Source organism: Salvelinus fontinalis, chromosome 21, assembly GCF_029448725.1.
Source record: "Salvelinus fontinalis isolate EN_2023a chromosome 21, ASM2944872v1, whole genome shotgun sequence".
Lineage (NCBI taxonomy): Eukaryota > Metazoa > Chordata > Actinopteri > Salmoniformes > Salmonidae > Salvelinus > Salvelinus fontinalis.
Window position 1 is genome coordinate 17,379,957 of NC_074685.1, and position 27,958 is coordinate 17,407,914.

General features: G+C 43.4%; 1 protein-coding gene and 1 long non-coding RNA gene across 2 annotated transcripts; one reads left to right on the forward strand and one right to left on the reverse strand.

Moving 5' to 3' along the window:
• Positions 1-3,608: 3,608 nt before the first annotated feature.
• On the reverse strand, positions 3,609-15,885 carry LOC129818342 (uncharacterized protein C2orf81 homolog). The gene is made up of 3 exons (XM_055874136.1): positions 15,637-15,885; positions 12,475-12,684; positions 3,609-12,377 (listed from the first exon to the last, which is right to left on the reverse strand). Exons 1-3 carry the CDS (start codon positions 15,883-15,885, stop codon positions 11,250-11,252), a joined length of 1,587 nt encoding a protein of 528 aa, XP_055730111.1. The 3' UTR covers positions 3,609-11,249.
• On the forward strand, positions 15,822-26,095 carry LOC129818343 (uncharacterized). Its single transcript, XR_008753933.1, has 4 exons — positions 15,822-15,945; positions 18,907-19,009; positions 19,633-19,689; positions 24,033-26,095. It is a non-coding gene; the product is annotated as an uncharacterized LOC129818343 (long non-coding RNA).
• Positions 26,096-27,958: the final 1,863 nt, after the last annotated feature.

Sequence of the window (27,958 nt, forward strand, 5' to 3'; positions counted from 1 at the left end):
CCAGGGGAGCTGTTCTGCCCAAGACGCAGGGTTTCGAAACGAAAGGCTGCGTAATATGCGACCAATCGACTGATTGGCCCTTTCTGCTTGACCGTTAGACTGGGGATGAAACCCGGAAGAGAGACTGACAGAAGCACCAATCAAACGACAGAACTCCCTCCAAAACTGTGACGTGAATTGCGGACCTCTGTCTGAAACGGCGTCTAACGGGAGGCCATGAATTCTGAACACATTCTCAATGATGATTTGTGCCGTCTCCTTAGCGGAAGGAAGCTTAGCGAGGGGAATGAAATGTGCCGCCTTAGAGAACCGATCGATAACCGTAAGAATCACAGTCTTCCCCGCAGACGAAGGCAGACCGGTAATAAAGTCTAAGGCGATGTGAGACCATGGTCGAGAAGGAATGGGAAGCGGTCTGAGACGACCGGCAGGAGGAGAGTTACCTAACTTAGTCTGCGCGCAGTCCGAACAAGCAGCCACGAAACGGCGCGTGTCCCGCTCCTGAGTAGGCCACCAAAACCGCTGGCGAATAGAAGCAAGCGTACCCCGGACGCCGGGGTGGCCAGCTAACTTGGCAGAATGAGCCCACTGAAGAACAGCCAGACGAGTAGAGACAGGAACGAACAGAAGGTTACTAGGACAAGCGCGCGGCGACGCAGTGTGAGTGAGTGCTTGCTTTACCTGTCTCTCAATTCCCCAGACAGTCAACCCGACAACACGCCCTTCAGGGAGAATCCCCTCGGGGTCGGTAGAAGCCACAGAAGAACTAAAGAGACGGGATAAGGCATCAGGCTTGGTGTTCTTATTTCCCGGGCGATAGGAAATCACGAACTCGAAACGAGCGTAAAACAACGCCCAACGAGCTTGACGTGCATTAAGTCGTTTGGCAGAACGGATGTACTCAAGGTTCTTATGGTCAGTCCAAACGACAAAAGGAACGGTCGCCCCCTCCAACCACTGTCGCCATTCGCCTATGGCTAAGCGGATAGCGAGCAGTTCGCGGTTACCCACATCATAGTTGCGTTCCGATGGCGACAGGCGATGAGAAAAGTAAGCGCAAGGATGAACCTTATCGTCAGACTGGAAGTGCTGGGACAGAATGGCTCCCACGCCCACCTCTGAAGCGTCAACCTCGACAATGAATTGTTTAGTGACGTCAGGAGTAACAAGGATAGGGGCGGATGTAAAACGCTTCTTGAGGAGATCAAAAGCTCCCTGGGCGGAACCGGACCACTTAAAGCAAGTCCTGACAGAAGTCAGAGCTGTGAGAGGGGCAGCCACTTGACCGAAATTACGAATGAAACGCCGATAGAAATTAGCGAAACCGAGAAAGCGCTGTAACTCGACACGTGACTTAGGAACGGGCCAATCGCTGACAGCCTGGACCTTAGCGGGATCCATCTGAATGCCTTCAGCGGAAATAACAGAACCGAGAAAAGTGACAGAGGAGACATGAAAGGCGCACTTCTCAGCCTTCACGTAGAGACAATTCTCTAAAAGGCGCTGGAGTACACGTCGAACGTGCTGAACATGAATCTCGAGTGACGGTGAAAAAATCAGGATATCGTCAAGGTAAACGAAAACAAAGATGTTCAGCATGTCTCTCAGTACATCATTAACTAATGCCTGAAAGACAGCTGGAGCATTAGAGAGACCGAACGGCAGAACCCGGTATTCAAAATGCCCTAACGGAGTGTTAAACGGCGTCTTCCACTCGTCCCCCTCTCTGATGCGTACGAGATGGTAAGCGTTACGAAGGTCCAACTTAGTAAAGAACCTGCCTCCCTGCAGCATCTCGAAGGCTGACGACATAAGGGGAAGCGGATAACGATTCTTAACCGTTATGTCATTCAGCCCTCGATAATCCACGCAGGGGCGCAGAGTACCGTCCTTCTTCTTAACAAAGAAAAACCCCGCTCCGGCAGGAGAGGAAGAAGGCACCACGGTACCGGCGTCGAGAGAAACAGACAGATAATCCTCGAGAGCCTTACGTTCGGGAGCCGACAAAGAGTATAGTCTTCCCCGAGGGGGAGTGGTCCCCGGAAGGAGATCAATACAACAATCATACGACCGGTGAGGAGGAAGAGAGTTGGCTCTGGACCGACTGAAGACCGTGCGTAGATCATGATATTCCTCCGGCACTCCTGTCAAATCACCAGGTTCCTCCTGAGTAGAGGGGACAGAAGAAACAGGAGGGATAGCAGACATTAAACACTTCACATGACAAGAAACATTCCAGGATAGGATAGAATTACTAGACCAATTAATAGAAGGATTATGACATACTAGCCAGGGATGACCCAAAACAACAGGTGTAAAAGGTGAACGAAAAATCAAAAAGGAAATGGTCTCACTGTGGTTACCAGATACTGTGAGGGTTAAAGGTAGTGTCTCACATCTGATACTGGGGAGAGAACTACCATCTAAGGCGAACATGGGCGTGGGCCTCCCTAACTGTCTGAGAGGAATGTCATGTTTCCGAGCCCATGCTTCGTCCATAAAACAACCCTCAGCCCCAGAGTCTATCAAGGCACTGCAGGAAGCAGCCGAACCGGTCCAGCGTAGATGGACCGACAAGGTAGTACAGGATCTTGATGGAGAGACCTGAGTAGTAGCGCTCACCAGTAGCCCTCCGCTTACTGATGAGCTCTGGCTTTTACTGGACATGACATGACAAAATGTCCAGCAGAACCGCAATAGAGGCAAAGGCGGTTGGTGATTCTCCGTTCCCTCTCCTTAGTCGAGATGCGAATACCTCCCAGCTGCATGGGCTCAGTCTCTGAGCCGATGGGAGAAGATGGTTGAGATGCGGAGAGGGGAAACACCGTTAACGCGAGCTCTCTTCCACGAGCTCGGTGACGAAGATCTACCCGTCGTTCTATGCGGATGGCGAGTGCAATCAAAGAGTCCACGCTGGAAGGAACCTCCCGGGAGAGAATCTCATCCTTAACCTCAGCGTGAAGTCCCTCCAGAAAATGAGCGAGCAACGCCGGCTCGTTCCAGTCACTGGATGCAGCAAGAGTGCGAAACTCTATAGAGTAATCCGTTATGGATCGATCACCTTGACATAGGGAAGCCAGGGCCCTGGAAGCCTCCTTCCCAAAAACAGAACGATCAAAAACGCGTATCATCTCCTCCTTAAAGTTCTGATAAACCTTAGAACACTCAGCCCTTGCCTCCCAGATAGCAGTGCCCCACTCCCGAGCCCGACCAGTAAGGAGCGATATAACGTAAGCGATCCGAGCTCTCTCTCCTGAGTATGTGTTGGGCTGGAGATAGAACACAATATCACACTGGGTGAGAAAGGAGCGACACTCAGTGGGCTGCCCAGAGTAACAAGGTGGGTTATTAACCCTAGGTTCCGGAGACTTGGAAGACCAGGAAGTAGCTGGTGGCACGAGATGAAGACTCTGAAACTGTCCTGAGAGATCGGAGACATGAGCGGCCAGGGTCTCAACGGCATGACGAGCAGCAGACAATTCATGCTCGTGTCTGCCGAGCATTGCTCCCTGGATCTCGATGGTAGTCTTGCGAGAATCCGTAGTCGCTGGGTCCATTCTTGGTCGGATTCTTCTGTTATGCTGATGAAGGAGGACCCAAAAGCGACGTAATAGAAACAGAGTCTTTATTCCAGTCTTAAACAAACAATGATTCTCCTGGATATTATCAAAGGTAAATCCAAAACAGGAAACTGAAAACCTCTCGTCAGTAGAGAGGAACGACTGGAGACGCGACCACAGACTGCAGGTCGCTTCAGGAAGGCACAGACCGTAGCTGACATAGACACCTGCTCACACGCAGCATCTGACAAAGGCAAAAACACGACAGGGCGGAACAAGGACACAGAACAGCAAACCTCAAACAAGAATCCGACAAAGACAGAAGCGGAAAACAGAGGGAGAAATAGGGACTCTAATCAGAGGGCAAAATAGGGGACAGGTGTGAAAGAGTAAATGAGGTCGTTAGGAGAATGAGAAACAGCTGGGAGCAGGAACGGAACGATAGAGAGAGAGAGCGGGAGAGGGAGAGAGGGAGGAGGAGAGAGAGGGCTAGAAAGAGGGAAAGAACCTAATAAGACCAGCAGAGGGAAGCACAGGGACAAGACATGATGATCAAAGACAAAACATGACACTCTGTTGTAGGTGTCTCACCCAGCCATAAAATAATGCAATATATGTCATTACAGGTCTAAATATATGTGTCATGACAGTTTTATGACCATATCATAACAACTGTCAAGTAAAGTGTTACCATCATTTCTAATCCAAAGTGCTAGAGTACAGAGCCAAAACAACAATAAATGTGTCACTGTCCCAATACTTTTGGAGCTCACAGTATTGTCAGGTTTATTAAAGATAAAGGTTCACCACACCACACTCCTCTGTAATGATGGCTCACAGTAAAAGTGAGAGTGTATAAAAGTGGTTCTATGGAAAGATAAAAATATATAACCATGAGTATACTGTTTATACCATGATATAATGTAAGCGCCCAAACCAAATGCACAAGCTACAGTATTACACTTACAGGACCAAAATACTGGTAAGCATAATAACTGAAAACCTGACTGGAATGTAACAGATTCCAGGTACCACTACTGTGAGAAATACGGGGTGTTGGGCAAATATAATAAACTACTAGAAAAGGGGTGCTGAAACTACTAAATCAGAGTTGGCCTTTCTAACAGCCACCCCCACATTTACTGTGTAAATGTGAACTCTAAACAATAGGCTATAACAAAGGGGATGACAGAAGGCCACTAGTGTGTGTTCATTTTCCTGAACAGGGAAGCAGAGTTGTGAAAGAGCCAGACAAGGAAAAGTCCAGTCCTTATGAGTGTCTGGCCACGTAGGGCATAGACATAGGGCATAGGCATCTGGCCAAGCAGGGTTTGGTTCTTTATGCATCTGGCCACCCCGTCAGGAAGGTGCTTGAGGTCACCAAACCAGAGTGACATGGCGGACACCAGTGCAGGCTGTACAGCAGTTCTTGAAGAGGGGAGCCAACAGGGTGCAGTGGTGGACTCGGTGGCGGTCACCCCCTCTGCCCAAAAAATGCCAACAGGAGGACCTCTGCAGTGATCTTGACCCCTGGCACGGTGTCGGCTGAGGACACCGGGACTGGAGACATCAGGGCCGCTGCAGCAGAGCTTGATGATGGTCTCAGGAGTGGATACTATGGTGGCTGGACCCACGAAGCAGCAACGGGCAGCAGCTACCAGACAGAGGCCCTGGATCAGGAGGCTAGGCCTCCGCAGGGCAACAAGACGAAAGCCCTAGATCAGGAGGCCAAGACGCAGCAGGAGGGCTCAGCTGGGCCTCCGCAGCAACAACAGGTGAGGGCTCCGAAACTGTAGCTGAGGTGGGCTGGATCACCACAGCAGTCACGGGCCGAGATCTCAGGACAGCAGACAGCCAGACCCATGTCAGCGACAGGAAAGGACTGTGCAAGTCAGGAGCTGAGATCAGCTGGATCCCCACAACAGCGATAGGTAGAGATCTGATGACAGGAGACAGCTGCACACCTGAGAGGGAGAAAATGACACAAAGATGGGAGAGAGCTGGACCCCTGGTTCAGGAGACTGACTGATAGCCTGACAGAGCTAGCAACTTTGGGCCTGGACTGGGCTACAGACTGTGAGCTAGGGGACATTAGGGCTATGGGCCTACTGGGATTGTAGACTGGGGATTTTATTTTACCTTTATTTAACTAGGAAAGTCAGTTAAGAACAAATTCTTATTTTCAATGACAGCCTAGGAACAGTGCCTTGTTCAGGGGCAGAACGACAGATTTTTACCTTGTCAACTCGGGGATTCAATCTTGCAACCTTTCGGTTACTAGTCCAACGCTCTAACCACTAGCCTACCTGCCACCCAGGGATCTAGCTTAGCAGGAAACTGTGAAGCCACTAGGTGATCAGGGAACTGAGGGCAGATTCTCTGGACCTACTGGAGCTATAGGGGCTATAGACTGAGGATCTAGTAGTGCAGAGAGTGAGGTGTCTCCTACTACAGGACACTGGACAGCTCGATCAGGAGGGTCCCCCACAGGGACTATCGGAGGGTCCCCCACATGCAAGTCTGGAGGGTCCCCCACGGGGACGTCAGAAGGGTCTCCCAAGGTGAGGTCCTCTCCCTGATAGGATGCAACCAATATTCTGCCCACTGGTTATCGTGACCAGTGGAGGGGAAATGGCATGTCGTGTCTTGAGGCTTGTCTGCTCGTCTTCGTTCAGGGAGAGAAGACTCTGATGATGTGGGTGGTGACCAATACCTGGACTCTGCGTAGCTCTGAGACATCTTGGGCTGTGTTAGTGATGATATCCGGCTCAATGGACCATGAAAAATATTAAGGCGCTGATCCGAGAGGACCATGTAGAACGGGAACTAGTAGAGAGCTATTAGGTGCCAATAGACAGGGTTCAGCCACCAGAGGTCTGTCTGGCAAGAGGTCCAAGATATCTTCAGACAGGTTTATTCAAGATAAAGGTTCACCACACCACACTCCTCTGTAATGATGGCTCACAGTAAGAATGTGTATAAAAGAGTTTCTATGGAACGATACAAGAAAATAATAACCATAAGTAAAGGTTTACATACAATATACAGACCCAGTAGACTGTTGAGGTATACATGCTAGTATCTACAATACAAATAATAAAATGCATATATACCCAGCCCTAAAGGCTTCATAAAGCATTCATATAGGCTTCATAAGCCCTGCATAAATGGGTCACCAATCACCTATAACCGTATTTAATGCTCTATCAAATATTAATAAATGTGGTCAAATAAATTGATGGTTTTGTCCCAAAGTTATGCCACATTATGAATTTTTATAGAGCATGATATACAGTTATAGATGATTTTTGAAGCATCTATGTAGTGCTTATGAAGCCTATATGAAGCCTTCATAAGATGCACTTCAAATAATGCGGGACCCACAATCTCTATACGTCTTATGCCAAGATATAATGTATGAGGCAAAACCAAATACACAGGCTATATAATTACCCACTTACAGGATAAAGACCCAAATACTGCTAACCATAATAACTGAAAACATACTGGAATGTAACCGACGTCTGTGCATGTGCACAAGACCACGACCAACGTGGAATAGTAACTGTCCCACAAGGAAGGCACGGGCTATATTAGGCTACATGCTACATAGGGCTAAATACAGTACAAGGTAGCATGAGGATAAATAAAGGTTGTCAATGTCCATAAACATTGCTATTAATGAAAATATGTTTATAACCAAACAGTATTAACAGAAGAATATGCATATCCTAAATGAGGCATGTGGCACACAGCATAAATGAGCTAGCCTGACTGACTAACTTCTTGGCTAGCAGGCTGGAAATAGCATGACACACATGGAAAAGGAAAATAACTTATAAACATGGTAAATAATAACTTGACTGCCTTAGCAACACCTAACTAAAGTAATGACATGTTGGGCAGTACGTACAATTAGATGCAGGCACTAAACACTGGTCAAATACAATAAACATGAGGAATAGTCCAGCGAGTCCATTCTCTTCTGACCTTGATCTCATTCTGATGACAGGAGTGGGGTTTAGTGACGTGCTCAGGGAATGGTGTATTGAGCCAACTACCTGCCAAAAGGTTGAACATATGTAACAGTATAGCTTTCGTCCGTCCCCTCGCCCCGACCCGGGCTCGAACCAGGGACCCTCTGCACACATAGACAACTGACACCCACGAAGCATCGTTACCCATCGCTCCACAAAAGCTGAGGCCCTTGCAGAGCAAGGGGAACAACTACTTCAAGGTCTCAGAGCAAGTGACGTCACCAATTGAAATGCTATTAGCGCGCACCACCGCTAACTAGCTAGCCATTTCACATCGGTTACACATACATATCGTTAAGATCATAAGAAAATACATACGTAAATTGTTAGGATTGTAAGAAAGGCCATGCATGAAACGTTAACATAAATCTGTAAACGTACAAACCCTATGTTACGACTATAAATGACCATTTACACAATCAATTCTTACTTTACGTCTCCCTTTACTCGGTTACAGATTTTTTTATGCGTACAAACTTTTGTCAGTAATGTGGCATCTGCAAAGGACATGAACCGAACGCAGCTAGTCGAAGTTAGCTAGTCAATCAAGCAACTCTAGCCCAGGCGTTAGAGTTGCATTGCAGCTTCCGGATTCATTTCCAAATGAATATAAATGTAAATGTAAATGTCTAGAGCTTGTTTTAAAAATGCATTCAATAGCGACATTATACCAATAGATGACGTAGTATAAGCTTGGGCCTTCAGAAAATGACTTGTGTGAGAATGATAAAGACACAGAAGAGCCTTGTCTAGAATAACGACCTAAGCTGCAAAATAAATCTGATTTAGGCATATTCCGCTATTTAAATATGCCATGCTGTTCTGTGTTATTTAATGGCCATATAATTGCATAAATAATTTATAAATAAGACAAAACAAAATATTGATTAAGTCTTGGCTTTAACCTGTCCTGAGCAAAATAGCCAAGGGGTCCCAAATGGTCAAGACTATCTAACCTATTCTTATTGCCAGATCTGTTTTCCCTTTCAGCCACTGCATGTGCTTCTTCAACTATTTTGTTTAAAATGTATTTAGAGACTATATTTAGAGACCTGCGAGCTAGGGTTTCTTTTTAAAGGGAGTCCTATAATAAAAACAGCTATAAAACACAAATAGAGTTCTAAAATTATTCCACAAGACACCAGTGCCCAAAATGATAGCCTAAATTGCAATGCCTGAAAGTTGATGTTCTATTTTTTATTTGGATAGGCCTAAATTAACCTCTACGGCCTAAATGTGTCCCCCTGCGGGACGGTTGAGCTAACGTAGACTAATGTGATTAGCATGAGGTAACCTTTTGGCAGGTATCTGGCTCCATAATGGTGAACTATGACTTGCTGGTAAAAGTGGAGTGACTTGGAGGTACCACTACAATGAGAAATAAGGGGTGCTGGGCAAATACAATAAACTACTAGAAAAGGGGTGCTGAAACTGCATAACCAGAGCTGGCCACTGTGGGTAGGGGGTAATGCAATGTTACTGAAGAGAGACTTCTGAAAGGATAATAAAACATTATTGGCAAGTTTGACCATGCATTATAGATACATTATACCTGCAATCTGTAAGTAAAGTGTAACCAAACTTTCATCTCATCTTATTGTTGGCGTGGTGTTACATGAAACTTAATCAATATAGTCAAGTACATTAATATTCTTTTTCCACAATGAGATGAAAATGTAGTTAAGATGGATGATTGTTACTATAGTTAAACTAAGAAGCCAGCAGAAGAACTGAAGCTGTAATCATCACCATGGCGTTCATGCTATGTGGAGTACTGTGAGAGCCAGGATATGCAGTAAATCATCACACATGGTACTTAACGTTTTACATGTTGATAATACATTGGATATAAACCAGGCATATTAAATCCTCTTACTGGATGGGGATTGGGTCATTTAAAATAAAATATCTACTGCTTGTATAAAATATAGAAAAATTACTGATACACAAAACCCTGACCAATGCATCGCCCACAACCTTGCCTATTTGGGATAATATTATAATGATCAGTTTATCTTAGCCAAACTAGTCATGATATAGTATGTTACTCTACTATGCATGCATAAGGCTCATCCACAAACAGGCTATTTTCCAATGGGTTATACAGTATTTGCATGAAAAGTTCCACATCTATGAATCTATGAGCTATTTTCTCAATATGTGCCAGCTGGCAAGAGTGCTTTTAGAGAATGACACACAGCCCTCTATAAAACTCTGTGGAGTCCACAATGGAACTGATTACACAACTTATAAGAACTTTGTGACAACTGCTGATGTAAAAAGGGCTTCATATAGCCTGTGTATTTGGTTTTGCCTCATACATTATATCTTGGCATAAGCCGTATAGAGATTGTGGGTCCCGCATTATTTGAAGTGCATCTTATGAAGGCTTCATATAGGCTTCATAAGCACTACATAGATGCTTCAAAAATCATCTATAACTGTATATCATGCTCTATAAAAATTCATAATGTGGCATAACTTTGGGACATAACCATCAATTTATTTGACCACATTTATTAATATTTTATAGAGCATTAAATACGGTTATAGGTGATTGGTGACCCATTTATGCAGGGCTTATGAAGCCTATATGAGGGCTTCATGAATGCTTTACATTTGATTAGATTTTGATTTGATGGCACATGTCAATTAGCTTGGGCCCTCTGATGCCTATGTCCAACTCTTATTATGCTTGAAATGTTAGCCAGAATGTACAGAACCATATACATAATACATCAATATTACATAAATTATCCAAAATATAAGTACTATATAGTAAAAGTAAGATCTTAATGTTGAGGTGCCACATACGGTACCTGGTGTGCTGGTCTGTAAACAATTCATGCATACAGTGCAAAATTAGCTGGGGGATATTTTAGTATTGCTTGCAGTAAAAACATAAAAACAGTGCCCTTATCACTATGCAGGAACTCAACATAGAATAATTGCCCAAATGGGATACTAGTCATAGATGTTTTTTTAAATACTCTTCTCAATGGTTGATAAGACTCAAGTTTTTGGTGGTGAGAATTAATGTCATTACAAAAGATAATATATGTCTAAAAAAAAGTAAGTGTATGAAGCGTTGAGCTAGACCTGAACAATGGTGTTTAATGTATTTTCCTTGGTCGTCTGTTGTTGTCGCATATTCTTGGTGCACCCTAGCAAACAACTCCTGAATTTGCACAGCATTATGATGACAAATGTTACAATATGATCCGCACTGCCATCATGGGGTCAAGTATTGAACTGCATTAACATCAAACCTCAGGACATCTATGAACAAGGCAAAGCTGAAAACAAACAGGTGATCAGTAACAATCATGTAACAATATCACTGTGTTGTTATGTAACTATGTAACAATGTAACAATACATGGGAGGTAGAGGTTCAAGTTCATCTGACAAAACATGGGAGCACTATCTCACAGAAGAAAAGCATCAAAATAAATACACAAACTCAAGTACAGTCCCTGATTTAAATAGGTTTAGATGCTGGGTGTCCTTCCTTAAACAACCACAACATTTGGAAGAGGGCTTATACATGCTGGAATAGCTTAAATTAAATAAAAGCAAATCAGCACCTATTCATCAAATGACAGTCTATTAGGCTGCAGTGTGATTGAGACAGCAGTGGTTCCTATCGCACCTCATGACCAGTGTTTCCCAGTGGGGGCACTGACTCGAGGGCTCTGCCCCCCCACCACCTGATCCAAGGACCACAACATGGCCGGGAGGCTGCTTCTGATGGGCATCAGCTCAGGCAGACGGGAAACCCAGAACGGCTTGTTTTCCCCAGTCCCACATACTGGGTTCCCAATGACCACTCCTGGCACCAGCTCAATGGTATCCAGATCGAGGCCAGTGGAGACCAGAGTGTAGCCCACAGTTGAGGTCCTTGGCTGGGTACCGCCTCGGAGCACATGCCTCTGTAGCTGGACACCATGGTGGAGACTCTTCTTCCGGGTCTTGCTGGGTAAAGCCTGGTGGATGTGGGCAGTCAGGGGGGTGATGGTGGCTCGGCGTGCCATGCTGTGATGGTCCTGATTGGGCCGGAGGGGGGCCCTGTTTTTGGGCCCTATTCTCTCCTTTGAGCGGTGTGAGGGCCGAGGCTCCAGGACCTCCACCTCGGGCCAGACATGGTGTTGTGGTAGTCTAGCGGGGTCCAGTCTCCTAGGGACTGGGACCTCTCGTGGTCTATGCCCCTGAAGTTGGGGTATAGAGAGGCTCTGGTATTGCTGGGCTGGTCCACTAGGGGTGAATAAGGGTTTGTAGGTCTTCAGAGGTGGTGGTAGGGCCTTGTGTGCGCCTGGTTGGGTCTGAGACTGTCTCCTCCTATGGGCTTTATAGGTGGCTACAGTGAGGTAAGGTGAGGGTTGGACTTCCTCTTGTTCTATCTTCTCTGCCTTGTCTGGCTTCTCAGGTTCAGTTGAATCCACTATTCCTTTTTTTGCTAGGACTGTTCTCTCTCTGTCTGGAGGCTCTGGCTTAGTAGGTGACTGGAGCTTGCTCTCCTGTCTACTGGGAGACTTGGGCTTGCTGTCCTGTCTACTGGGAGACTGGGGCTTGCTGTCCTGTCTACTGAGAGAATGGGATTTGCTGTCATGTCTACTGGGAGACTGGGGTTTGCTGTCCTGTCTACTGGGAGACTGGGGCTTGCTGTCCTGTCTACTGGGAGACTGGGGCTTGCTGTCCTGTCTACTGGGAGACTGGGGCTTGCTCTGTGTATCTGAGTCCCATGGATCAGCAGACTCTGCCAGGTGCAAATCCAGCAACTTCTGCAGAGACACAAAACCACATCAGGTATCAGTGTGTATCATCAGGTATCATGCTTGTGACATACATATGTGTGTTTATGCATGTGTGTATTGTTACCTGCAAAAGAGGTGTGTGTGAGCTCACACTGGTGTACCGGACAGGAACACAGCCCTCTGCCCATGAGTCGCTCTTACAGGGTTCAGGCTCTGTGTCCTCCCCCCACAAGGTGGCACTCTCTGGCCCCTCACCCTCATCCCTCGCCAGGAACAGCCAGTCAGACATCTGCACCAGGCTTTCATAGGCCCGGGTCACTGTGAATGGCACCAGCTGGACAGACAGACAGAGACAGAGCCAGAAGGAGAGAGAGAGAGACTCATTTGTTTGAGATGTCAAGCACATGTGTGGGTGTTTCGACTGATTAGGGGTTAGGGGCATAGAAAGGTCCTTCCAAATAACACCCTATTCCCTAAAAAAAATTAAAGAAAAAATACTGTTAAATCACCAGGAATTTAGCAAAAAATGTGTTCAGCAAATCTGTTCCCGAGTATTTCCACAAATAAAAACATACAGGTTACTGCCAAGAAAATGGAAACACTTGAAGAAATAAGGGATACAAAGTATATTGAAAGTGGGTGCTTCCACACAGGTGTGGTTCCTAAGTTAATTAAGCAGTTAACATCCCATCATGCTTAGGGTCATGTATAAAAACTGGTTTGATGATGAATGAAACGATATAAACCATATGCCATGGCCGTCTCCATCATCAGATCTCAACCCAATTGAACACTTGGGTTGACACACATTCTGGGGCAGTGCCTGAGACAGCGTTTTTTCCACCATCAACAAAACACCAAATTAGGGAAGAATGGTGTCGCAACCCTCTGATAGAGTTCCAGCCACTTGTAGAATCTATGCCAAGGTATAATTTTTATTTAACCTTTATTTATTTAGGCAAGTCAGTTAAGAACTTCTTGCAACTATAGGGGGTGCTGTTTCGCATTAGCATAATTTTCTCTACAGATTAAACTGCCTAGTACTCAATTCTTGCTTGTACAATATGCATATTATTGTTATTATTGGATAGAAAACACTCTCTAGTTTCTATAGCCGTTTGAATTATGTCTCTGAGTGGAACAGAACTCATTCTACAGCACTTTTCCTCCCAGTGAGTGAGTTTTCAGAACTCTTGGCCTCTGGTTCCAGATCAGTTTTAAAGCCACTGTTAATCCTATGAGGATACAAACACTGCCCACGCCTTCCTCTAGATGTCAGTAAGTGGTGACAATTTGAATGGAGTCGATTGCGCAATCATTGGCTCTATAAATCACCAAATAACGGAAGTAGCGTTCCTTTGGACACTGCGCTCAAAGCAAGAAGGATATCTGACTGGCCTTTTTCCAAGCCTTGGTTTAGCCAGTAATATAGCGTTGGTCATCTTTTTACTCGTTATAGATGTTAGAAACATCATAAGGTAGTTAATTTAAACCGTTTTATAGCAATTTATATCCGTTTAGTGCGATTTTGAGGCATTGCTTTGTAATAGACTTTGAAGCTCCGGGCACGTTTCGGGGTCCCGGTCGTACGTTAGTGGGCATTTCGACGGACAAGTGGACATCTTTGGACCAAAAGAATATTAGACCCAAGAAAGGATTCATTGTCCAAGATTCTGATGGGAGAACAGCTCATAGTAAGAACAATTTATGATGATAAATCGTGTTTCTGTCGAAAAATGTTAAATGCTTATGCCGCCATTTTGTTTGCTATAGCTTCGCTTGGCGCAACCTGTATTGAAAAGTAAGGATAATTTAAAAAATGTAATTCCGCGATTGTATTAAGAATTAAATTGTCTATCAATCGCTGTCCACCCTGTATTTTTTAGTAAAGTTTATGAGTATTTATGTATAAGACTAGATCACTGTCTAATATGGTGCAGGACATTTTCTGACCAGCTGAGCTACTTTTGTCATTGTCTAACCATGATTTTGGTGGCTAAATATGCACATTTTCGAACAAACTCTATATGTATGTTGTAATATGATGTTACAGGAGTGTCATCTGAAGAATTCTGAGAAGGTTAGTGAAAAAATTAATATATTTTGGCGATGATTACGTTATCACTCTCTTTGGCTAGAATCAATGCTCTGGTAACGTTTGCATATGTGGTATGCTAATATAACGATTTATTGTGTTTTCGCCGTAAAACACACAACAAATCTGAAATGTTGTCTGAATTCACAAGATCTGTGTCTTTCCATTGCTATGTGCTGTGTATTTTTAAGAAATGTTTTATGATGAGTAAATTGGTAATACACGTTGCTCTCTGTAGTAATTCTAGGAGCTTTGGTGAGATTTGTGATGCTGGCTGCAATGGCAAACTATGATTTATACCTGAAATATGCGCATTTTTCTAACAAAACCTATCCTATACCATAAATATGTTATCAGACTGTCATCTGATGAGGTTTTTTCTTGGTTTGTGGCTATCAATATCTTAGTTTAGCCGAATTGGTGATAGCTACTGGTGTTGAGAGAAAATGGTGGACAAAGAAAAATGGTGATTTTTGCTAACGTGTTTAGCTAATAGATTTACATATTGTATCTTCCCTGTAAAACATTTTAAAAATCTGAAATGGTGGCTTTATTCACAGGATCTGTATCTTTCATTAGGTGTCTTGGACTTGTGATTTAAAGATATTTAGATGCTAATATTTAATTGTGACGCTATGCTAGCGATGCTAATCAGTGTGGGGGGGGGGGGGGGGGGGGGTGCTCCCGGACCCGGGGTAGAGGCTCCTGAAAGGTTAAGAACAAATCCTTATTTACAATGACAGCCTAGGAACAGTGGGTTAACTGCCTTGTTCAGGGGCAGAACGACAGATTTTTACCTTGTCAGCTCGGGGATTTGATCAACCAACCTTTTGGTTACTAGCCCAACACTCTAACCACTAGGCTACCTGCCACCCTTTGAAGCTATTGAAGATGTTCTGGCTCATGGTTGCCAAACACCTTACTAAGACACTTTATGTTGGTGTTTCCTATATTTGGCAGTTACTTTTACATGATCGTGTCTCAATGTAATCAAGGTATGAAATGATTGATATTTTCAAATACTGTACAATCTCTTTTTGGGCTTAGTTCTGGTCAATTTGCAGTGTACAAATTGTTACAATTATGTTCTGGCTCCCTGACCATTTGCTCCGACAAAAATCATCCTGCGGCTGAATCTAGTTGCCTACACCTGCCCCAAATAGTGTGCCACTGTATGTGACAGCTGCACACCTGTTTTTGCAGGTACACCTGATAGCACCTGTCCATCACTGCAGCCTCCAGCTCTCCCATGATCTCCGCCACCACCTCCTCCCCGTTGTCCTGTGTTTTCATGGTGACCCAGGCGGCTTCCGTGAGGCGACCTGGGACAATGTCCACTGTCTCCACATTCTGGACCAAGGCAGGGCGAGGAAGAGCAGGTGCCAGAACCAAGCTGGCAGCACGACTCTTGTCGCGATATTTGGCAGCTGAGCGTGACATGATTCCGAGGAGATGTTTTCTGCAGATTAATATGGATATTTATCAATTTGATACATACCGGTAGGTAATTGACTGAGGGTTCTGAATTCTTTATCATGAATTTGATAGTGGCACAATGACATAGATTTGTAATAATGTTTAACATATCCACCCTGGGAGGAAACGGTTTGAGATTCTTTGAAAAGCACTATATACGTTGAATGAATTTGAATTACAATAATAATAATAATGATTATTATTATTGTCTTCATCGAGATTGTTTATGTTATAAATAGGTATCCATAGGTATCCTCCTATGAGCATTGAAGCATTCACAATATGGCCGTGTGCCGACACAACTGTGCCAATGGTGAATGTCTTCTTGAGAAATAGCCAAAACAATTAAACATGCATGATGTGCCAGTGTCACAAAATAATTTGAACAACGCTCACCTCAAGAAAGTTCCATAAAATGCTTAGTTCTAGAACCCCATACTCGATGATTTTCTGTCTTGCCTCGTCAACATTGTTTCCTTCATGTCTGGCGCATGCGGTTGCCGAGCAACAGGCGTCTCTGCAATCGACGTAGCAACTAATAACCGGCACAGGCTCCAAAAGTATTTTTCTCGGAGCAATAATAATGATAATTTATTCAACTTGTATAACGCTATTCATTACATAAATCATTTGAATGCGCTTTAAACATAACCAAAAAAACAAGCAATTTTTAAAACAACATTCATCAGATGGAAGGTCAGGAAAATTCATGGCTTGAGTGGTCATCGGTGGAAGGAGGTCAAAGTAGGAGAGCAAGCAAAGATGGTCTCTGAAACAAGTCAGGGGCAGGCAAGCAGCAAGGTGTCATCAAGGTCTCTAGCTGTCCTTGCCATCTGTGTGGCTTCTCCATAGTAGGACTCGGTGGAGTTAGAGCTCAGCAGCTTTTGAGGGATGATAAAGGCCAACTATAAGCCTAGGCAACAGTACCACCGTGTGGCTGTCGCCTACCATTGCACGTCTGACTGACATGTGATTCTTTCATCTGCGTGACGCCTGTGCGTTAATAAAATGATGCTGTCTCCTACCACTGACCGTGTAACTAAAATGTTGTCATACCAAAGCCTTACTAAAGTCTGTGTGACGCCTGCATGTTAAAAATCATAAGGTGAATAGTTTATATTATGAATAGTTTATATTAATTACATCTCAACCATAAATGCTAGAACATTTTTGTTTTTCCCGTGCAAGCCAACATTCCCGATGTAGCCACATCGCGCTGTAGTGTCGCCTACAGTTTCTGTATTTCCAGTTATAATGGCCTAGAAAAGATTAGGTGCAATCTATAGGTACTCTGTTTTTCCCCCAACAACTCATGGGGTGGTACGTTATCTTATCTCGCTGTATACAGATGTAAACATTGCTAGCTACTTACAGACAGCCTGTTGGTGCCGGTTACCAGTACATCAGACAACCAATAGGAGCAGTCTAACAGACAAGTTCATAGGATTTCCCAGAGTGTCCGTGCTATCTGGAATCCATGGATGTCCGTTCTTCAATGTAATGTAAAATGATTATGGGTTAAGTTTAGTTTGAAGTAAGGTTATGGTTATGGTTTGAGTTTATGGTTAAGGGTAGGGATGTCTCAAGGAATTCGGAAAGCCGTGACCGTTCATAGAGTGAGAGACGAGCACGGTATTTGAGAGCTCCGCAGCAACACAGACATTCATTTAATTGTATTTTTAACAGAAAAGACTATGGCAAAGAAATGGTACAACAAGCGGCAGTTGAGGAGTAAGCACATTTAATTTGTGATTTTGTTAGGAAATATTTAGGCCTACTGTGTTGATAAGGCAAGTTGGGTTTGATAACGTAATGTCGAAGTCACATAGGCAAAATCATTTACTGTGTGGAGTAGGCTAGTTTACTCTAAAACGTAATTTGATATGCTAATATTTATTTAATGGATTAATTCAATTGTAAAATAAAATATACACACGTGGTGCTATAGGAATATTATACAGTTCCTTCTGAAAGTATTCAGACCCATGGACGTGTTACACATTTTGTTAAAAACAAAAAACAGGTTTTTAGAAATGTTAGCAAATGTATTAAAAATATAAAAACAGATACCTTATTTATTACATAAGGATTCAGACCCTTTGCTATGAGACTCGAAATTGAGATCAGGAACAGTTGAAGTCGGAAATTTAGATACACTTTAGCCAAATACATTTAAACTCCGTTTTTCACAATTCCTGACATTTAATCCTAGTAAAAATGCCATGTCTTAGGTCAGTTAGGATCACCACTTTATTTTAAGAATGTGAAATGTCAGAATAATAGTAGAGAGAATGATTTATTTCAGCTTTTATTTCTTTCATCACATTCCCAGTGGGTCAGAAGTTTACATACACTTAATTAGTATTTGGTAGCATTGCCTTTAAATTGTTTAACTTTGGTCAAACGTTTTGGGTAGCCTTCCACAAGCTTCCCACAATAAGTTGGGTGAATTTTTCCTCCTGACAGAGCTGGTGTAACTGAGTCAGGTTTGTAGGCCTCCTTGCTTGCACACGCTTTTCAGTTCTGCCCACACATTTTCTATAGGATTGAGGTCAGGGCTTTGTGATGGCCACTCCAATACCTTGACTTTGTTGTCCTTAAGCCATTTTGCCACAACTTTGGAAGTATGCTTGGGGTCATTGTCCATTTGGAAGACCCATTTGCGACCAAGCTTCAACTTCCTGACTGATGTCTTGAGATGTTGCTTCAATATATCCACATAATTTTCTTTCCTCATGATGCCATCTATTCTATATCTATGCTCTTACGCGCAACGCATCTCAGAGTGCCTGGATACGGCCCTTAGCCGTGGTATATTGGCCATATACCACAAACACCCGAGGTGCCTTATTACTATTATAAACTGGTTACCAACGTAATTAGAGCCGTTTACCCATGGTATTCAGTTTGATATAACACGGCTGTCAGCCAATCAGCATTCAGGGCTCAAACCACTCAGTTTATAATACTCTATTTCCCCTGCAGAAGGCAGCAGCGATCATGTCTCAACACTGCAAACCCTAGGGAGTTTTTTAAGCACTTGACACCTTGGGTTCTGCCTCACCCACTCCAGGATCCCCACTCACAGGTGTGTGTGTGTGTGTGTGTGTGTGTGTGTGTGTGTGTGTGTGTGTGTGTGTGTGTGTGTGTGTGTGTGTGTGTGTGTGTGTGTGTGTGTGTGTGTGTGTGTGTGTGTGTGTGTGTGTGTGTGTGTGTGTGTGTTTAACTATACTTGTGGAAGTCCCCACAGGAAAAGTAGACAAACAAAAATTTGACCAACTGGGGACATTTTGTTTGTTCCCACAAGGTCAAATGCTATTTCTGGGGGGGTTTAAGGTTATAATTAGGGTTAGGGGCTAGAGTTCGTTTTCGGATAAGGGTTAGGAGCTAGGGTTAGGTTTAAGGTTAGGGAAAATAGGATTTTGGAAAGGACTGAATTGTGTGTCCCCACAAGGTTAGTTATACTATATATATATATATATATATATATATATATATATATATATATATATATATATATATATATAGCGAGAGAGAGATAGATTTTATTGATATCTATATGCTATCATGGAATATGCAAACTAGGCTGTATTGTTATTTCCAGACATATTCCTTGCATCTTCTTTGTTTGTATCCCCGATAAGGTGTTATTTTCATGCAAATGTCTTCTACCTGACTTGTACATTTCTGTATTCTCCATTCTTTACATAGCAAGTCCTACATTTAGATGATACAAATGGAGTCTAACAGACAACGCTTTCATATTTGGTAAGTCAGAACCCTGCACTCCCACCTTCCCCCACAGACCAACAATGGACTCTACCTTCACTCAGATACCCACTCACCGCTGTAGTCCATTAATGGTCTCTCCCAGCTCTCCTTCCAAATCCTCTGATTCTATACATCCCTGTTAGCAATTTATGTTACACTTCAATAACACTAACCCCAATGCAAATCAGGGGGAGGAAAATAGGATAGGGAGGTAGATGGACGAGGAGGATGTGATTGAAGAGGAAGAGAAGGATAGTAAGACTACTGAGGGAGAGGAGGGAGGAGAGTGTTAGCGACATTTTCACTTTTGGATGAATTGGTGCCCAAATTGAACGGCCTCATACTCTGTCCTAGATCATATGATATGCATATTATTATTACTATTGGATAGAAAACACTCTGAAGTTTCTAAAACTGTTTGAATTATATCTGTGAGTAAAACAGAACTCATATGGCAGGCAAACTTCCAAATAGGAAGTGAAAATTCTGAAATGGGTCGCTGTGAGTGGCATCGCCTATTCAAATATCTTATATTTATGGATCTGTATGCACTTCATACGCCTTCCACTAGATGTCAACAGGCAGTAGAACGTGGAATGAAGCGTCTAGTCTGATGTGGGACCGGATGAGAGCCATTGGAGTGACTGGTCAGGCCTATTGCCAGTTCTTGGCCACGCACACTGCGCATGTGATGTCCTTCCTTGCTATCGGTTATATAGATATGAAGAAATGCTCCGTTTGGGACGTTATTGGATATATATGAGAAAACATCCTGAAGATTGATTCTCAACTGAGTTTGACCAGTTTATTTGATTTGTAATATCTCTTTTTGAAGTTTTCGTTCATTAGCGTAATTTTGGATGGACACGTGAACTACACATGCTAGCCAAAGTTGCTAATTCGACAGAAGTAATGGACATTATAAAACAAAACAACGATTTATTGTGGAACTAGGATTCCTGGCACTGCATTCTGATGAAAGATCATCAAAGGTAAGGGAATATTTATGATGTAATTTCGTATTTCTGTTGACTCCAACATGGCGGAGAATGGCTCAGCGCCGTCTCAGATTATTGCATGCTGTGCTTTTTACTAAAGTTATTTTTTAAATCTAACACAGCGGTTGCATTAAGAACCAGTGTATCTTTAATTATATGTTAAACATGTATCTTTATCAAAGTTTTATGATGAGTATTTCTGTATTTCACGTGGCTATCTGTAAATACTCTCGCTATTTTGGAGCCATTTCTGAACATGGCGCCAATGTAAAACCACGATTTCTGGCTATAAATATGCATATTATTGAACAAAACATAAATGTGTTGTATAACATGATGTCATATAACTGTCATCTGATGAAGTTGTTCAAAGGTTAGTGATTAATTTTCTCTCTATTTGTGGGTTTTGTGAAAGCTATCTTTGCTGTGAAAAAATGGCGATGTGTTTTTGGATATGGTGGTGAGCTAACATAAATATATGTTGTGTTTTAGCTGTAAACATTTTAAAAATTGGACATGTTGGCTGGATTCACAAGATGTTTATCTTTAATTATATGTACAACATGTATCTTTCATCAAAGTTTCATGATGAGTATTTCTGTATTTCACGTTGCTCTCTGTAATTATTCTGGCTATTTTGAATGCATTTCTGAACATGGCGCCAATGTAAAACCACGATTTCTGGCTATAAATATGCACATTATCGAACAAAACATAAATGTATTGTATAACATGATGTCATATGACTGTCATCTGATGAAGTTGTTCAAAGGTTAGTGATTAATTTTATCTATATTTGTGGATTTTGTGAAAGCTATCTTTGCTGTGAAAAAATGGCTGTGTTTTTTTGGATATGGTGGTGAGCTAGCATAAATATATGTTGTGTTTTTGCTATAAAACATGTTCAAAATTGGACATGTTGGCTGGATTCACAAGATGTTTATCTTTCATTTGCTGTATTGGACTTGTGATTTCATGAAATTATATTATATTATATCCCTGTGAGGCTAGGCTATGCTAGTCAGCGTTTCTGATGACAATGATCCCGGGTCCGGCATGGGTGGTTCAGAGAGGTTTTAACAGTGGGATGTTTTGATTTTCTTATCCCGTCCCTTGTATATATATTGTTTCTTTCTTTGTATATATTTCCTATATATTTTTAATAAAAAATGTCCATCTACGGACTGAACATACTCTCCTGCAACCCGCCTCACCCAATGCGGCATGGATCTGCTATTTTTTTTTTACTTTAGAACCGTAATCCCCTTCGAAGCTAGCCAGCTAACTAGCTAATAGCTAGTAGTCAGTTAGCCACTGCTAGTTAGCCATCACCGATAACTGGGACATCAGCCAGCTTAAGCCCGGTCAACTCCTGCCAGCCTGCACAGCGCGATATCAACCCAGAACATATCGGACTGCTTTTCTCCACCACATCTCCGGATTCCTACCGCAAGCTCTGAACCTTTACTCAGGATCATTGCAGTTAGCTAGCTGCTATCCGAGTGGCTACTCCTGGCTAACGTCTCTGTCCCGAAGCAAGCACCAGTTAGCCTGAAGCTAGCCTTGAATCTACGCCCATCTCCCGGCTTGCCGAAGAGATCTATCAAGCAATTCCTGGGCTTCAATTACCTCTTTTGCCAATTGGCCTGGACCGACACGGAGCCCCGCCAATCCATCACGACAGGTCTACCAACGTAACCGTCCGAGGGGGTTTCTGTCCCGAAGCAAGCACCAGTTAGCCTCGAGCTAGGCCCATCTCCCGGCTAGTCAAAGAAGTCCATCAGACAATCCCTGGGCTTCAATACCTCTTTTGCCAATTGGCCTGGACCCTTTGTAGACGACACGGAGTCCCGCCTATCCATCACGACTGGTCTGCCGACGTTACTGTCCGGGGTGGTTTCAACAGGCTCCCCCGTTGCGACATCCCCCTGAGGCCCATCTGCTAGCCTGCTGCTATCCCCGGCCTGCTAGCTGTCTGAATCTGTGTGCCACCAGCTCGCCTAGATACTCACTGGTCCCTATGATTACTCCGCTACACATGCCTCTCCCTAATGTCAATATGCCTTGTCTATTGCTGTTTTGGTTAGTCATTTTTGTCTTATTTTACTGTAGAGCCTCCAGCCCTGCTCTGCCTTAGCTAGCCCAGTTGTTCCACCTCCTACACATGCGATGACCGCATCTGGCTTAAATGGTGCTTCTAGAGACAAAACCTCTCTCATTGTCACTCAATGCCTAGGCTTACCTCCACTGTACTCACATCCTACCATACCCTTGTCTGCACATTATGGCTTGAATCTATCCTTCCGTGCCCAGAAACCTGCCCCCTTTACTCTCTGTTCCGAACGCACTAGACAACTAGTTATTTTAGCCTTTAGCCGTACTCTTATCCTACTCCTCCTCTGGTGATGTAGAGGTTAACCCAGTCCCGGCAGCCCCCAGCATCACTCCCATTCCCCAGGCGCTCTCATTTGTTGACTTCTGTAACCGTAAAAGCATTGGTTTAATGCATGTTAACATTAGAAGCCTCCTCCCTAAGTTTGTTTTATTCACTGCTTTAGCACACTCCGCCAACCCGGATGAAATTTCCATCCATAACTGTAACATTTTCTGACTAGACAGAACTGCCAAAGGGGGCAGATTTGCAATCTACGGTAGAGATAGCCTGCAGAGTTCTGTCATACTATGCAGGTCTGTGCCCAAACAATTCGAGCTTCTTCTTTTAAAAATCCACCTTTCCAGAAACAAGTCTCTCACCGTTGCATTTGTTATAGACCCCCTTCACCCCCCAGCTCTGCCCTGGACACCATATGTGAATTGATGTAACTCTATGGCAGCACCCAATGGGCTTGAATTTTCAAGCTCTACCCTTAGATTTTGTAGTGACGTAGTGTCCCCTTGAGTGACAGAACACTGAGCCAATCATTGTGCAACTTGAGAACAATACCAACCCTTACACTCCGTATTTTCCGCTGGCTGCCCCACCACCACAGAAAGCACTGAGCTAAGCTGAAACACCTGCATTTTGTAGCTGCCTTACTCATGAAAGCAAAAAAGAGACCATGTTTGTATGCTGTTTCATTAACTCAATGATTTTTTTTTCATTGTTTGCAAACTGAAATGTGACACATATTAATGCCAAAATAACAGGCAAAACCCCCCCCCACCCCCATTTTTTGCTTAAAATGTGGGGCACAAATGTTGGGTTGCCACTGGGTGGATAGATGACTCTCTATGTGGACATAAACTGGATGGAGACGGATTACTATTTTGTAATTTAATTAACCACTGCACACAGATACAGCCATGCATTAACTTAACTATTTCCTATTCTCTCTTTTTCAGTTAATTCACATTCCAGCAATCACAAAACAGCAAGATGGTTGCTAGGTAAATACTCAATAACTATTACCATTCCAAACAACTAATTCCACACTCTTTTTACCCCTTTACACTTGTAGGAATTCACCTATATGGATAGGGCTAAATTGAAATGTATCATACAGAAGAATTATGAAAATGCATAACCATGGTAGCAATTGAAAGGGAAGAGTTTGTAGATAATGGGAAAATTATTAGATCAAAGGTGAGTACACAACAGTTCACCTGACACAAGACTGAAGACAAACATTATACTTTTGATTTTATGTACATTTTACATTTACTGTACATTTACTGTATCATCCAAGTTCACTAGGCAAGTTGCCCATGGAAGGACTCACAGTACCATCTCCATTAGTCTCTGGAATGTTGCCGGAGCATTGCCGAGTCCCATTGGCCCACTTCCTGTTGTGAATGCTGTCTTCTCACTTACTTGCTCCTCTAGCTCCACTTGCCAGTAATGATTCTGAAGGTCCATTGTTGAGAACCATGCGGAACCAGACAGTGCATCCAAGGCATAATCGACTCTTGGCAGCCTGTTCGACCTTGGTCTTCTGAACTCTTGCTGAAGACATCAGTGTACTTCTGCAGATCAGTGTACTTGAGAAGTGATTTCAGTGACTGAGCTTGAGCGCAGTCATCTATCATCACAGGAGGTTCAGCAACATCCAGGGAATGTCATGTGGCACAGCATGTCTTCCACAACTGAGGTTTCAAGAGATGAGGTGACATGAAACTCACCCAAGTGTTGGCCACGATGTAACTCAATGTCACACATGCACCACCGTCATGCCATTTTGAACGTTGTTAAATGTGCAGGCACACGACATCCCTAGTTGTGTTGATCATGAGGACGCCAACATAGTCTGTTGGCACAGGAGATGCCGCCGTAGCTCCTGCCACACAAGCTGTGAAGATGGTCTCAGTCCTAGCAAGAATCCGGATTGAAGTCAGTACTGAGACTTCATGTCCTTAAGGGAGTAGAGGGAGCTCCATGTTTTACAAGAACAGCTGTTCCTAGCTACTATCCAGTCGGGCATGGTGCTGCTGCAGGAAATCCCAGCCAAATATCACCGGATGGCAGGCCCCTTTGACAACTTGAAACTCTTGCTGGAGTAGTTCTTTCCCTAGGCGAATGCCTACTGACATAGTGCCAAACACTGTCCATTAACAGAGCGGGCTAGCATAAAGGATGTCTTCATGGGGCACTTTTTCAGTGCTGGATGGGATGTTCTAAAATCCTTACTGATGATGGAAATAGTCAATCCATAGTCGATCCTGTGTCAAGAAGAGAAGACACTTCAATTTTCTTAAAGATTGCAAGAATGCTAGCTGAAACACCCACTGTGGAAACCATCTTGTCAGGGGAGTCAACAGGGAGAATTGAGGGGTGTCAACAGGGAGCTCTGGTGAACTAGCTGATGTTTGCTCCCCAACAACGACTAGTGATTGTTTCCCTGCCGTGTGAAACCAGACACGCTTGTCTGCCCATATCTGTCAGGGGACTGGAACCGTAAACTGCGGCTGGCATGAGGCTTTCACCTCTATCTCTTTGGAGTTGGACTCGGGCTGCTGTTTCGTCTGTCCCTTGCATCAGACTGGTTCCTGTAGTCTGGATAGTGAGCTCTTGGTGAGTAATCTGGAGAGTAGTTGCGACGGCGTCCACCATCAGAGTCTCAATCTCGTCAGCCTTGGCAGTATTCTGGAGAGGCAGGACGGTACTGGCGGTGAGGCGCTGGACCACGTCCATGTCGTTAAGGTGAGTAGTAGGCTTTTGATGGAGGTTGCGCTTGACAGTCTGGTGAGAACCCGCATTCTCCTCTTGTAGCATCATTGGATGGTATGGAGGTCCTGTCGGCCCAGAAGCCCAAACATTGATGTGATGTTCTGTTTTTCTCCTGTAGCTGGCATACCTCACGCTTCAGGCCTTTCACAGTGAGCATCAGCTGTTCCACAGCATGAAGGAGCTTCTCATCTGTGTCATTAGAACGAACCATAGCAACCTGGTCTGGGGTCTGTGCCACTGGTGGGTACGCAGCATGTACAGTGCCTTCAGAAAGTATTCATACCCCTTGACTTATTCCACATTTGTTGTGTTACAGCCTAAAGTCAAAGGTTATAATGAATGTCTCACCACTCTATAGACAATACCCCATAATGACAAAGTGAAAACATGTTTTAAGAAATTTCTGCAAATGTATTGAAAATGAAATACAGCTATATTTAATTGACAGAAGTATTCACAATACATGTTAGAATCACCTTTAGCGGCAATTACAGCTGTGAGTCTTTCTGGGCAAGTCTCTAAGAGCTTTGCACACCTGGATTGTACAATAATTGTACATTATTCTTTTTTAAGTTTAAGCTCTGTCAAGTTCATAGCTAGACAGCAATTCAAATCTTGCCATAGATTTCAAACCGATTTAAGTAAAAACTGTAACTAGGCCACACAGGAACATTAAATCTCTTCTTGGTAAGCAACTCCGGTGTATATTTGACCTTGTGTTTTAGGCCATTGTCCTGATGAAAGGTGAATTTTTCTCCCAGTGTCTGTTGAAAAGCAGACTGATCCAGTTTTCCTTTTGCCTGTGCTTAGCTATATTCTGTTTCTTTTTATCCTAAAAAACTCCCTAGACCTTGCTGATGAGAAGCATATCCATAACATGATGCAGCCACCATCACCATGCTTGAAAATATGAAGTGGTAGTCAGTGATGTATTGTATTGGATCTGTCTCAAACAACACTTTGTATTCAGGACATAAAGTTAATGTCTTTGCTACATTTTTGCAGTTTTAAATTAGTGCCTTACTGCAAACAGGATGCATGTTTTGGAATGTTTTTATTCAGTGTAGGCTTCCTTCTTTTCACTCTGTCAATTAGGTTAGTATGGTGGAGAAACTACAATGTTGTTGATGCATTCTCAGTTTTCTCCTATCACAGCCATTAAACTCTGTAACTCCTTAAAAGTCACAATTGTCCTTAGGATGAAATTCCTAAGCAGTTTCCTTTCTCTACAGCAACAGAGTTAGGATGAACACCTGTGTCTTGGTAGTGACTGGGTGTATTGATACACCATCCAGAGTGTAATAAATAACTTCACCATACTCAAAGGGATATTCAGTGTATGCTTTTTTAGTTTGACCCATTTACCAATAGCCAATAGCTTCTTTGTGAGGCATTGGAAAACCTCCCTGGTCTTTGTGGTTGAATCTGTGTTTGAAATAATTAACATAATAAAGAAATCCCCATCAAAATCTGTCAGTTTAAGCAAGAGATACAGTAGTTATTTTTGCATGGTCTGTGTTTTAATCCACCACAACTGCCTATGTCGGACTTCTGCATCTGTGGTGGAAAGTGGCAGAGCTACAGCTCTGTTTGTCAGATGAGGAGACATCCCGAAAATCAGTCTTCTCGTGGAAATGTCTGTAGCGTCCGTACCGTTTGGGCTACGAACACGGTGGTGTTCTCCGTTTTGCTCTACGGCCCCCACAACCGTCACAGGACTTGTTTGCAGGTAACCAGGTGCCAGTTAATGGAAATTAATGGAAGTAGTTTTGTGCGCCCCTAAAATGGGTTAAATATGTGTCCAAAAAATGAAATATTTCCAGTGCTTTCTTATACTGTATCTCCTAGATTAATGACAGACACTTATTTTTTTATCCTCCCTTTTTCCTTTTATGAATGTGTTATTCAGTGTGTTTCTTAACACACTCAAAGATATGTCGCTTGACTGTGAAGTCTGCACCCTCGAGTATGTCGCTCCCTTCCCTTCAAATGACTTTGCCCAATCAATTATATAATGAGATGGGTTGGTCAGGTGTGTGAAGGACAACAAACAATATCTGGTAGCAGAAACCGGACAGAATGTTTCTCTGTCACCTCTCTCACA